This window comes from Aricia agestis, chromosome 12 (genome assembly GCF_905147365.1).
Source record: "Aricia agestis chromosome 12, ilAriAges1.1, whole genome shotgun sequence".
Taxonomy (NCBI): domain Eukaryota; kingdom Metazoa; phylum Arthropoda; class Insecta; order Lepidoptera; family Lycaenidae; genus Aricia; species Aricia agestis.
In genome coordinates this window covers 11,479,303-11,492,306 of record NC_056417.1, presented here as the reverse complement: position 1 = coordinate 11,492,306, position 13,004 = coordinate 11,479,303, and the positions used below count along the sequence as shown (strand labels likewise).

Here is a 13,004-nt window from a genome sequence, read left to right as displayed (position 1 = left end):
ACATATACTTTTTCTCTATGCCTTCGCCATTAAAAAAAAACAAATGACGGTTGAAATTTGGACGGACTGAATTTTTCGAATTCAAAAGCAAAATTGTTTTGGATCGTACGTTTGTTTCGTAAAATTGAGATGAAAAATAAATGTTTATTGTGGATCACAATACATGGATTGTTTTAGTTTTGTAATAATATTACATTGATGTACATACACATACAGTGAAAATGTATTTTGAGGTATGTATTCATAAATCTTTTATTTTTTATATTTTATACAGTCATAATCGTTAAGAAATTAATTAATACGTTCATTGTTTGTAGATTGAGAATACGCCTGAACACTTAAAAAGGGCTAGGAAAAAGGAAGTCGTTCAAAATGCCTCTCCAAAAGAAGAATGTCCACGACTTATACTGGCCCCATTTTCTCGGCCTCCCCAAGTTGTGTTCGATAACGTTCTTATAGGAACATCATGCCAGAGGGAACTAGAAATATACAACCCAACGAAACAGACCCAGCAGGTAAATAAGTTGTGGAATGTTATGAGGCCGCTGTGGGCAGAATATGAAGCATTGTTTAGTGTTTGTATGATTAGTACCTCAATATTATGTTTCTCATTTTATTAGGAATCTATGGCCACAAAAAGGATATTATTATGTATAGGTCTTAAACTGTGGTCAGAAAAATTGAAGTTATTGTCAAGGTGCATCAGAATCCAGTTTAGATGATGCAAGAGCATCAAGAACATAACTGTGAATTTTCAGTAGTGTATGGCTAATTTCTGCATCTTATAGGTCACAACATAATAATAATAATCTGAGACTGTTTATAAATAGTCATTTTCATGGCTGATGTATGGTAACTGGGCTAAAATTTAGACACTTGAAAATCTGCAAACATTTATGTAATTGCATTAATTTTAATAGAACAAAATATCATAGAACCTTAATATAAAAATATGTAAATATTTACAAATTAAAATAAAATCGGCCAAGTGCAAGTTGGACTCGCGCACGAAGGGATCCGTACCACAATAGAGCAAAAATAGGCTGAAAATTGTGTCTTTTGTATGGGACCCCCTCTTAATTATTTAATTTATTTAAATTTTATTAAAAATGATTAAAGTACAAATACAACTGAGTATTTCGTGAATATTTCAAGCGCCTGTGTTGCCGTTATTGATATTGAGCAAAAATTATAAAAAAAACACGTTTGTTGTGTGGGTTAATGTTTAATTTATTTTGTTTTTAGTATTTGTTGTAATAGCGGCAACAGATATGTAACACAATCTGTGAAAATTTCAGAAGTCTAGCTATAGCGGTTCTTGAGTTACAGCCTGGAGACATACAGACAGAGTACAGACATCAAAGTCTTAGTAATAGGGTCCCTAAATTTTTACCCTTTGGGTACAGAACCCTAAAAATCATAGAAAAGTTATGTGATAACTATTTTATTAATTATTGTTGTATCATATTTTATATAAATTGAAATCAGATACAAGCATAATACAAAAAAAATTTCTTTAAAATAATTCATGATCATTCAATTTTTATTTTTTTAGATAACACTTGGCAAATCTCTGCCACCTGGTCTGGTTATTGATCTCCTTGGAGAATGGCTGGTGGTGGAGCCGGAGACTTGCTACTGCTTGACAATGATATGGACTCCAAACCAGCCAACAGCTCTGCGTGAAACCTTGAGGTTTACAAATGAAAATAGGGGCAGATATGATGTGATAATTGTCTTGAAAGCTGTGCTGGTAATATTTTACTGTTAATTTTTTAATTGTTATATGTTTTAAATGTTAATTTAAATTACTTCACTATAAAAAAGTAAACTATGATTGCTTCTATATACATATATGTATAAGGGGACAGGAATTTCTAGACAAGTGTCAATGTATTCTAAAAACCTGTTGTTTTTAGTTTGTTAAGTTAATAATTTTCTTCATAACATGTTTTCTCACACAAATACACTCATTTTCAGAATGTTAAAAGAAAAAATGGTCAACCAAAACTTAAAGTCTCTCCAGGAAAAATCAAAAAGAAGTCATCAAAAAAATCTCCTGTAGCTATAATTAGAAAAAAATCTGAAATTATTTACAACACTACAAAACTTAAAACAGTAAATGTTGTGCAGACAAAACAGTATGAAGTTTTTAAATCCAGTAACAAGGAAAATTTGTCAATGCAGTATGATCAGTTTATGAATTCCAACAGAAGACATTGTCCTTTTGACTCTCCATCCAGTGCAGATCTCAATTTCAACACATCTGAAGTATTCTCAAATCGTCATCTATACAAAAATAATGAAAATCTCTATGACACCTATGATAAATCATATAGCACAACTCAAACCGAGAATAACAGAAACAATGGCATGGAATCTAGGAATGTGCTGAAACCGTCTAACAAACAAACAACTGATCCAATGGATATATTTGATAACCTATCCTTTACTCCTCTTAAAACTCTACAGTCTAAAAATGAAAAATTAGAGAAGGGCCCAAAAATCGTCTTGAGTATGAATTCCGATAGCGAATTCGACGACAGTCTTGACATAAAAGGTAGAAATAAAGAAAATGAAACACATTCCATAATATGTATAACATCCACTCAGAATCCTCAAACGTGGCTGTCAGTGAATAACTGTGATAAACTAGTCGACAACCAATACGCGGAGACGCCAGTTTTGCAGAATAAGAAGATACCGAACACATCTTCACCAAAAGAATTAAACAGTCCAAATTTTTCTATCAACACAGACTTTTCCCGAATAAGTGAACTATCATTCTTGCCGCAAAGATTTTCTACTGAACGCAAAATGTTCCCTAAAATTAACAACGAAACTCACGATTTTATCGACGATGTCAAACTCAACACCGACACGTTTACTAAGGATTCACCGTACACCCCTCTAGACCAATATCGCAATCAGTTGCCTGAGCAGAAGCAACCGCTTCTGAGCAGAGACAACTCCAAGATGTGTCGCCAAGCTCTTTTTAAAGAGAACATGCAGCAGATGCACCAGAGAGAAAACGCGAGACAGCATTTACAAGTGCCAGAAAACAGTGTATGGTCCAATGACTTTAGAGCCGTCTCTTCTCCGCCCCGGTCAGTGACGCCGCCTTTGCAGTCGATACCTGAGGAAAGCACGCAATACCCAGACACATACAACTTCGATAAATCCGATAAACAGACTACTTTTACAATCAACAGAACCTTCGACAAACCTCTAGACCAAATCAACACTTCCATCGCTAATAGGCAGTCGACATGGTCAAAGAAGAGTAAAAGAGTAGAGACAAACCTGTGGAAGGTACCCGCGCCTGTAACTAAAAAGGATAAACCAAGGAACAGCATTAAAAGTAGAGATTCTATGCACGAGAAGGGAAATCGTACCTTCGATAAGAGCAAAATAGTACAGAATACATCTTTTAATCAGTACGGAAGTGTTTACGCGCAGTCTTTCACCGTGGATCCCTTCCTATCCTCCACGTACTTTTACGACGAGGAAGCGGTCGAAAAATTCGAAACCGAATTCAAAAGATGGCTGAATTATATTTTGACCCCACCCGCAGATTTAGACAGCAACGTCGAGTACAAATTCGACGTTGGCAAAGCGTGGATCGAAAATAGAAACAAGGAGATACCCCTCGCTCCTACAAAAGAACAAGTGTGCAGCGCCTACCATAACAGTTACAGATTGGAAAGCTTGCGCAGATCAGCAAGAAATCTCTTGCTGAGTCCCGATGTTTCCCAAGTCTTTCTAAAGCTGAACGCCCAAATTGAGAAGAAGTTGATAGCTATACGCAATGACAGGAATCTACATTTGGATATCGGTCTCCAGAAGGTTATAATGGAAATTCTACTCTCCTACAATCCACTGTGGCTAAGAATAGGATTGGAAGCTATTTACGGCATCGTTTTACCTCTCAAATCGAACAGCGATATAGAAGGTCTGACAGTATTCATTATTCAGAGAATGTTCAAGAATCCTCACCTGAAGAATAAGCATTCGAAAAGCTCGGCACCCAATATGCTGCTTCCGGCGTATATGGAGGCAATAAAAAAGTTTACTCTCAAGAAGTTCTTCATGCTCGTATTCTTCTTGGATCAGGCTAAACAGAAGAAGCTGATATCGCACGATCCGTGTCTGTTCTGCCGCAACGCTATCTGCAAGGAGAGCAGAGAGATTATAATTCGCTTCACAAGGGAACTCATAGCCGGTATCGGAGATATAACCAAGCACCTTCGTCCGCTCGGCTACGTAGTCAGCCACAAGCAGTCCTATTTAGATGAATACAAATTCGCCGTGCATAACTTAGCGGTCGATATCAGGGACGGGGTCCGTTTGACGAAAGTAATGGAAATAATTCTCATGAAGCACAGCTTGATGAATCAGTTGAGAACCCCCGCCATATCGAGGCTCCAGAAAATTCACAACGTACACGTCGCTTTGAATGCGTTGAAAGAATCAAATTTCACTATCGTCGGAGATATAACTTCTACGGATATCGCCGACGGTCATAGAGAAAAAACGCTGTCACTTCTCTGGCAGATTATTCATGTCTTCCGTGCGCCGCTGTTTGAAAAAGCGGCGAACGTTATTCAAACGTGGTGGAGGAAAAAATTCGAAGTTATAATGGAGAAACGCAGGGAGGAGGAAAGAATTCTAGCGCAGCGAAATGCAGCGGCTGCTCTCATCCAAGATTGGTGGAGACGAATTCAGTACAATAAAATGGTTGAGCACAAAATGGCCCAGATCACCACTGCCACAGTGATCATACAGAAATACTGCCGCATGTGGCTGTGTCGCAATAAGCTACGATTAGCCAAATTGAGCGTTTGGAAAATATGCGATTGGTATAAAAGAGTGAAGATGATCAGAGAAGCGAAAGCAACGCTGTGTATGTTGAAGCAGCAAAGGGAGCAACTTCGACAAAAGTCCGCTGTGGTTCTACAGTCGTACGTGAGACGATGGCTTTGCGTTAAACAGTATAAGCAAATAGTTAGAAAGGTCATCCTAATACAGAGCGTAGTGCGATGCTTTCTAATGAGAAGGCAATATCTGCACGCGCAGAAATCTATAGTATTCGTCCAAAAGATGTATAAAAACAAACTTTTGATGCGCAAAGAGATGAAACAATTTTCGGAGGTCAGAAAACGTGTAATCATAATTCAGAGTTTTGTAAGAATGGTGTTACAGCGAAGGTCCTATTTGAGATTAAAGGAAGCTGTAAAAACTGTAGATGAAATTTATAAGGCGAAATTGGAAATGAGAATACAGCGCAATCGTTATGTTAATCTAAGACTTAGTGTAATCAAAATACAATCAATATTTAGAGGAAGGCGAGACAGAAGAAAGTATCTAAAACAAAGGGACCTAATTATTTCGGTGCAAAGAAAAGTTAGAGCCAACCAGTGTATGAAACGCGATAGAGAAAACTTCTTGCGTCTCAAAAACGCCACAATCGTACTACAGAAACGTATAAAATCGTATTTACTTAAGAAATCTCTTAGATCTGAATACATTTTAAAACGCCAATCTGCAATTAAAATTCAGAGTTATTTCAGAGCATATTTATTAGGTAAAATGCAAAAGAATTATTATGTACAGTTGAAAAAATCCACAAAAGTTATTCAAGATAGATATCGCAGTATCATTGCAATGCGTCGTGACAGGCAAACGTTCATGAAATTGAAATCATCGGTGATAGTTGTACAACGACGCTACAGAGCCCAACTTTTAATGCGTGATAATAAAGCAAGATATGAACAGTTGAAAAAGTCATGTATTTTAATTCAAAATAAGTACAGAGCATTGGTGGCAGTGCGTATAGAGTTAGAACGGTATCAAATGCTGAAAACGGCTTGTATAATGATACAAAGACGTTACAGAGCAAATGTGTTAGCAATACAACAACGACAGATTTATCTCAGACAAAAAGACGCAGCAATTAAAATTCAAACCTGGCTGAGATCTGTAAAGAAAGGAAAAGAAGTCAAACAAGATTTTGTACAAAAGAAACAGGCCTGCATAACAATACAGACATATTATCGCGCTTTTATTATAGGGAAACAACAAAGACAAGAATATATTAGGATAAGAACGGCTACTATTTGTATACAAAAGTATTACAGAAGTTATATTTTGACGAAAACAATACGCCAAGAGTTTATAAGACTGAAATCATCAACTGTGACCATTCAAAGATTTTATAGATCATTTGTAGAAATGAAACAACAGAAAGAGAACTATTCGAAGACAAGAAATGCAATAATCACAATTCAAAACTACTTTAGATGTTATCTAGAAACTAAAAAACTGAGATATGAGTATGTAAAATTAAAGGCGGCAGCGGTGTGCATACAGCGGCGGTACCGAAGTTTATGCTTGATGAGAAATGAACGAGCAACATATTTGAAACTAAAACAGAGTGCCATCTCAGTACAGAGAAGGTACCGAGCTATGCTAGCCATGAGAAAAGACCGAAAATTATATCTAGAACGAAAATCGGCTGCAATAATCATACAAAACAAGTTCAGGGCTTGGTGCACGATGAAAAGGCGAAGGACTGAGTATTTAACCACTTTAAGAGCATGTATAACTATACAAGCTAGGTATAGAGCTTATTGGATAGGTATGATACAAAGAAATGAATATTTAAAAGTAAGACAAGCTATAGTAACTGTTCAGCAAAGATATAGAGCTAAGCTTGCTATGAGAAAAGCTAGAAATTCCTACGTTACTTTACGTAAAAATGTCGTTACATTTCAAGAAAGATTCCGAGCAAATAAACTTATGAGAACTTGTAGATTCGAATATGTGCAAAAACTTATAGCATGTGTTACAATTCAAAGGCGTTACAGAGCATACAGAATAGGCAAACAGCAGAGAGACAACTACGAATTAATGAGAAAATCCGCAGTACTTATTCAAAGACGCTACAGAGAGTATAGAGAATATATAATGGTTCATTCCAATTATTTGCAGCTACGCAACGCTGTTATAACTGTACAACGACGACTCAGAACTAATAATGAGGCTAGGAAATGTCGCTCCGAATTTTTGAACATCAGAAACAAGGTTATTTTTATTCAATCATATTTCAGAATGTTTTTCTTACGCAAACAGTTCGTAAGAATTCGTGATGCCGCTACTGAGATTCAAGTATTCTATCGCAATGCCAAGTTGGCGAAGCAAGAGAGAGAAAGGTATATCAGCACGAGACATGCGATTATTAAGCTGCAAGCTCATGTAAGATGCTTCATTCAAAGAAAACGTTACTTACGCATACGAAGTACTGTTCTAGCTATACAAGCTCTCTATAGATTGAAGAAGCATAGGGATCGGTTGAAAAAGAGACAAATAGAAGCGGCCATATGTATACAGAAAAATATAAGATGCTATTTACAACAATCTTGGTACAAAAATTATCGGGCACGCGTGATTTTCATACAGAAGTTATGGCGCAGTAAGCTGCATACTCGCTACGTGCGATGCGATTTCCTACAAAAGAAAACGTTAGTAACGAAGTTGCAAGCAGCTATCAGAGGGTATTTAGTGAGAAGAAAGGTGACACTGAAAAAAGAAGAGTTAATACGAATTAAAGAGGAGAAGAGACAGAACTGGGCTGCGACTAAAATTCAGGTATATTTTATTCAATCTAAGATTCTACATATTTAACCTAGGGCGCGTTCAGACATGCGCGTTTTCTGCGTGTACGCGGTTTGTGGATGAAAATAAGCTTAATGTAATTTAGCATAGAACCTCAAATTGTTATAGCGTTTGGGAAAACACGCGACGCGCGCTGTATCCGCCCGCGCAGTAACGCGCACATCTGAATGCCCCCTTACGCTCTTATAATTCTAAGGGCCTCTTCCACCACTTACTTATGACAGCCGGATAGTCTTATCTACTAGTTATCTAACAGATACTCCATACTCTATATGTCATATAAGTGGTAGATAGACCATCCGGCACTGGTAAGTGGTGAAACAGGCCCTTAGTATAACCATACTCATCTTAATTAGTTAAGCGGTTTTAGCATAAAAATGTAACAAGTCAGATAACTACTTATATTATAAAGAAGACACTTTCTTCTTTATAATATTAGTAAGCATTACTTTATGATAATTCAAGACGTGAGTAGAAGAATAAGATAAGTAACATGAAAAAACCCGTTTTATTGAAATGGATGCTTTAGGGCTGTAAAAATTATTTTAAATAGAAAAACTATGGATTATATGTGTAGTCAGATATATTATCTAGGTTATGAAGTAGATAAGTTACTGTAAGTTTTATGAAAATAATAAGAGAAAAAATGAGTTATTGTCCATATGTTACGAAATGTTACTTTTTCGATTCTTCCACTCACCTCTTTTTAATATTAATCTCAACAGGCACTTTTCCGCGGGCACAAAGTCCGTGCGACAGACGACAGGCGTGCGAAGGACCTGCGTCGGCGATGGCGCGAGGGAGCGCTGCGCTCCACTCAGGAGTCCCTCAAAGACCGCAACGAGGAAGCCATGGACGTCCTGCGGAATATGTCCGATATCGAAACTGTTATAAGGGCGTTTAGATCTCTAGGTAATATTGTATTGCTCACACCTTAAGCCGGGTAATGTAACACGAATTCTACGTGTGGACGGCACTACGAGCATTACATGTAACGCTCGGGGTTTATCCATCGGCTGTCGGTTTTCGCGCGAGCACAAAGGCTCGTTTGGACAATTCGCTATGAGTTCGTGTGCCGTCCACACTGTTGACGCTATATTACACGTAATCTTACATTACACGTTACACTTGTCTGGACCCGGCTTTAGGAGTGGAGTGGCGAGACAGTGCAAACAGACAATTTTGCCTGCATTTGGTTAGTTTTTAAATTGAAGCTATATGGCAATTTAACCATTTCTTGAGCATTAAAAATCATTGTAGCTAATGTTGGGTAAGTTTAATAGAGTAAATAATTTGTAAACTTGCTCTTTATTTTAGAACTTCTAACGGAAGTATTCCCGATGATGTACAATTCTAACGCGTCGTCCATAGTCCGTCGCGTCTACATATACATGTCCCTGGCGAACAGATCCATTTCGAGTATAGAAATGTTGAAGTCGGCAGCTTCTATTCTCGTTAACCTAGCCAGGTACAGGATAACGGGACCGAAAATTTACGATGTAAGTATATTATGTATTTTGCGAAGTTATTAAAAAAAAGTCTTTAGGCATATTAAGGTCACAGCACACAACTCGGAAAGGGATCGGCACCGTATCGCCTCGAGCCGTTCAATATTGTTTGTATGAAACTCCCTACTGTAACGCACACTAAGCGGAATCGTAACGTAATCGCATCGCCTCGGAACAGGCTTGGAACCGGGATGCAAGTTGCAACACGTGGTCAACTAGCAGTCCCCCCGCTTACGGCTCGTCGTCACCTTGCTTACGTCTCCCAGTACTCAAGCCTAAGTTTCTTTGTCCACCCTTGCCCCTTTCCCCTTCCCCGAGCCGTAAGCGTAAGAGGCGTCGCCTAGACGTCGGCGAATACGTACTGTCTTTGACGCATGTTTACAAAGCACAGAACACTGCTGTCGAGGACTCATGGCGAATACGTACCGTTTTTATCGCGTGTCCGGTGTTTACAAAGCATAGAACGTGGCCGTCTCGTTGTGCGTCCGCGACGTATTCGCTGACGTGCAGCCCCAAAGCCGCTCGCCAACTGCTTGTGTGATAGCAGTTGGCGAGTGGCTTTGGGGCTGGACTGTTAGGTCCGTTAAGCGTCTTTTATAATTATTATTGTTTGCTTTAAATTTTTTTGTTTCTTTTTTTTTCAGAGAGAGAGGATAGAACCAGTATTGAAGTTCATGTGGAGGTTCAGTAACAGCGAAGTTGAATTATTCCGTATATTGGCTACTTACCTTTGGCTGTTTACAAAATATCACGCAATTAAAAAGGTATTTTTTTTTATTTCGTTAAGTGGAAAACCTTTGTGCTATTATATAGGCTTGTGTTACTACTGTTACTATCGTCTATCGTTTAAATTAAAGTTAAAGTAGGTGTTCGATCTAATAGCTATATAATTTTACCATGTATAAAATATCTACAAATGGTCACCAGCCAATAACGTCAACTGCTGGTCACTATGCGCACGCCCCGCCCACTCCACCTATTTGATTTGAACACCTCCTTTCCCTTCAATTTTTGCCGACTGATCTGAAAGGTGCGTGCGGCCTATACCTAGTATTAATAAAAATAGTCATTTTTTTAATAAAGTTACTTCTCAATAGCTTAAATCGGTTTTTTTTTCAGGATCTTGCAGAATTTTTGCGTTTGCCAGAAAATCATAAGATGCTCGTCACAATTAAAGGCAATGTGCTACGCATGAAAAGAATGGCAAGCAAACACAGAAATAGGATTAGTTGTACTCCCCAACATCCCAAGACCGTGTCCCATACTATGAACATGTCATTGAGGGATAGTATTAGTGTGAGTTCCAATCATGGCATCCGCAACATTACTTTGCCCACCTTGGAACCAGATTATGGAATAGTAAGAGCTGATAAGCCACGTTACTTCGAAGACGCGGAGGAAGCCATACTTTGCCTGTTCCACGCGTATGAGTTATAATCGTGTCCATTATTATAATACTTTGTAAGTTTTTGCATGTAACATTTTATGGATTAGGTAATTTTTAGTAATATTAATATATTGCTACTTCTATGACTAAGGATCTCAATTGGGGACTGATTTCCCCATCTGAGACTTTGCAAGAATATTTAATTGTTGATAATATTTGATATTATTCAGTTTAAGGTTTCTTAATCACTAATGTTTCACCTAATTTATGTATTGAATAAATAAAAAGTTACATAAAATAATGTGTTTTACTCAAAGTTAAGTTACTATGTAGAACGACGTCACCGATCTAGGCACCATTTGTCGGCGCGGCACGCTGAAAAAATAATATCGGCCAAGTGCGAGTCGGACTCGCGCACGAAGGGTTCCGTACCGTTCTAGAGCAAAAATAGACCAAAAATTGTATTTTTTTTTGTATGGGAGCCCCTCTTAATTTTTATTTCTTGAAGTAGACATAATATTATTTTAAGGCTTTTGTGAAAATATGAAGTGCCTACCTGTTGCCAATTGCCATTATTGATATCGAGCAAAAAGGCCGTTTTCTATATGTATGGGACCAACCCAACAATAAAAAGTAGAAGAAGTTTGAAAGTGACATGCCCGCCAAAACTCTTTCAGTTGTCAGTTTTCATCCTTATTTTCACGAAGAGCATACTCCTAAATATAGGCGATTTTCATAGATAAAGTATCATAGTATAGAATTAGCCGGTCATCGCGTGGCCATTTTGTGTTTATTTTCATACAAGTAATGTGCGTTTATTTTCTTGAATATTTCTATTTGTTGATCATTTTGAAGCACATTATAATACAGAAAAGAAAGTCATGTTCATGATATCGTTAAACTATAGTTCAAGTAATGAGAATCCGTAAACACACGTAAAAAGCTATGCGATTTTTGTAGCCAAATTATTAATTGATGTGACATTTTTAGCACTAATGCCTTATATAGCACGAATAAGGGATTATTAAATTTATAAATTATCTTTTTAGCTTACAAAAATGCCGATTAAAAAGCTCAAAAAACGTTTTTTCAAAACTTACGTATTTAATGTTAAATGCATGTGTTTGAGGCATTCTTTGGCCATTCTTATGGTTTATTATTTCCCGGAACCACAAAACTCAACAATATCTAGCATTAAATGTCCACTAAAAACCTTTATTAACACTTTTAGTACATGAAATATGCAGATCGACTCCTTAGTCCTTTGTTATGTCCTAGTAGGTAGGACATAACATTACACGCTTTTGACGCTTATACACCGATTTTACGTCAGATTTAGTTCTCTTCCCCCGCATTGGGGGCGCTAATTCCGCTTCAAATAGGCACAAAAAGCAGGTGGGTATCATAAGTCCAGCGTTCAGAACTTGTGTAATGGAGGCTTGTACTGCTGAGTGCTGATATAAATTTTGCCTTACTCTATGGGCTATGGTGATATGGCCAACGATATCTGGCTCTTCTCTTTATTAATGTCAACAAGAGGAAGAAGAAGGGAGTTTTTGGCCGGGAATACGAAAGAGTGACGTTGTGTTTTTTGTATTATTTTCCTAAAATTGGGTTATTTCGGTTTTTAATGTGTAATGTTGGTAGAATATTAACCATTAAATATTCGATGTCGTGCACAAGTGTGGGCGAGTGATACAACTTCAAGAAACGTGCCATTTTGTGTTCCCTTCAAAACTCCATCGAAAGTTTCAGTAAAGGGTCTACCACTTTACTAAAACAACTGACTTGACTCGTTGACTTTACTGACTACCTTTTTTAGACTTTTACTAGACCTTCAACTTGATAATAATCTGGAAAAACGACTTTATATCTTGTAAGCATTTGATTTTTTTGCCCGCCATATTTTACTTGACACTGGCCATGGTTAAAAAGCCGAGCGCCATAATAAGAAAAAAAAAGGAAGAAGAAGCAGGAAAATATGTCAACGTCAGTGTTTGAGCCAAAGAGAATGTCATATACTACGTAACACTTAACAGTTTGAGCGATCAGCTGATCATTGATGTCAGCTTTCAAAAATGTTCCCATTGGTTTTACTGAATTTTATAAATTACAGATACGGTACTTAGAATTTAAAAATATTTAGTTATAGTAATGTAAGTTTAAGATAACATTTAAATGGATGAAAGTGTACATTATATACTTATGTTGTTAGTCATATTGCCCGTGATGCTTTTTATTGATCTCTGGGCTGGTATAGGATGGGAGCTATTTGTAAACAATTGACTAATAAAAACCTAAAAATGTATATAAAGTACGCATATAAATGGTACGTATACTTTAACTAAACCTTAAATTGTTATTTATTATTCAGTAAGTAAATTTATTTTCTCTTTATGATTTCCACACATTTTGTCTAAACCTTGGCCATTTAC

The 13,004-nt window shown here is 37.2% G+C and overlaps 1 protein-coding gene across 1 annotated transcript; it reads left to right on the top strand.

Moving 5' to 3' along the window:
• The first annotated feature begins 73 nt into the window (after window positions 1–73).
• LOC121732206 (protein abnormal spindle) lies at window positions 74–10,833 on the top strand. Its single transcript, XM_042122010.1, has 8 exons — window positions 74–233; window positions 318–515; window positions 1,556–1,753; window positions 1,981–7,647; window positions 8,400–8,586; window positions 8,992–9,173; window positions 9,827–9,946; window positions 10,302–10,833. The coding sequence occupies exons 1-8, from the start codon at window positions 222–224 to the stop codon at window positions 10,617–10,619; spliced, it is 6,882 nt and encodes a 2,293-aa protein (XP_041977944.1). The 5' UTR covers window positions 74–221; the 3' UTR covers window positions 10,620–10,833.
• Window positions 10,834–13,004: the final 2,171 nt, after the last annotated feature.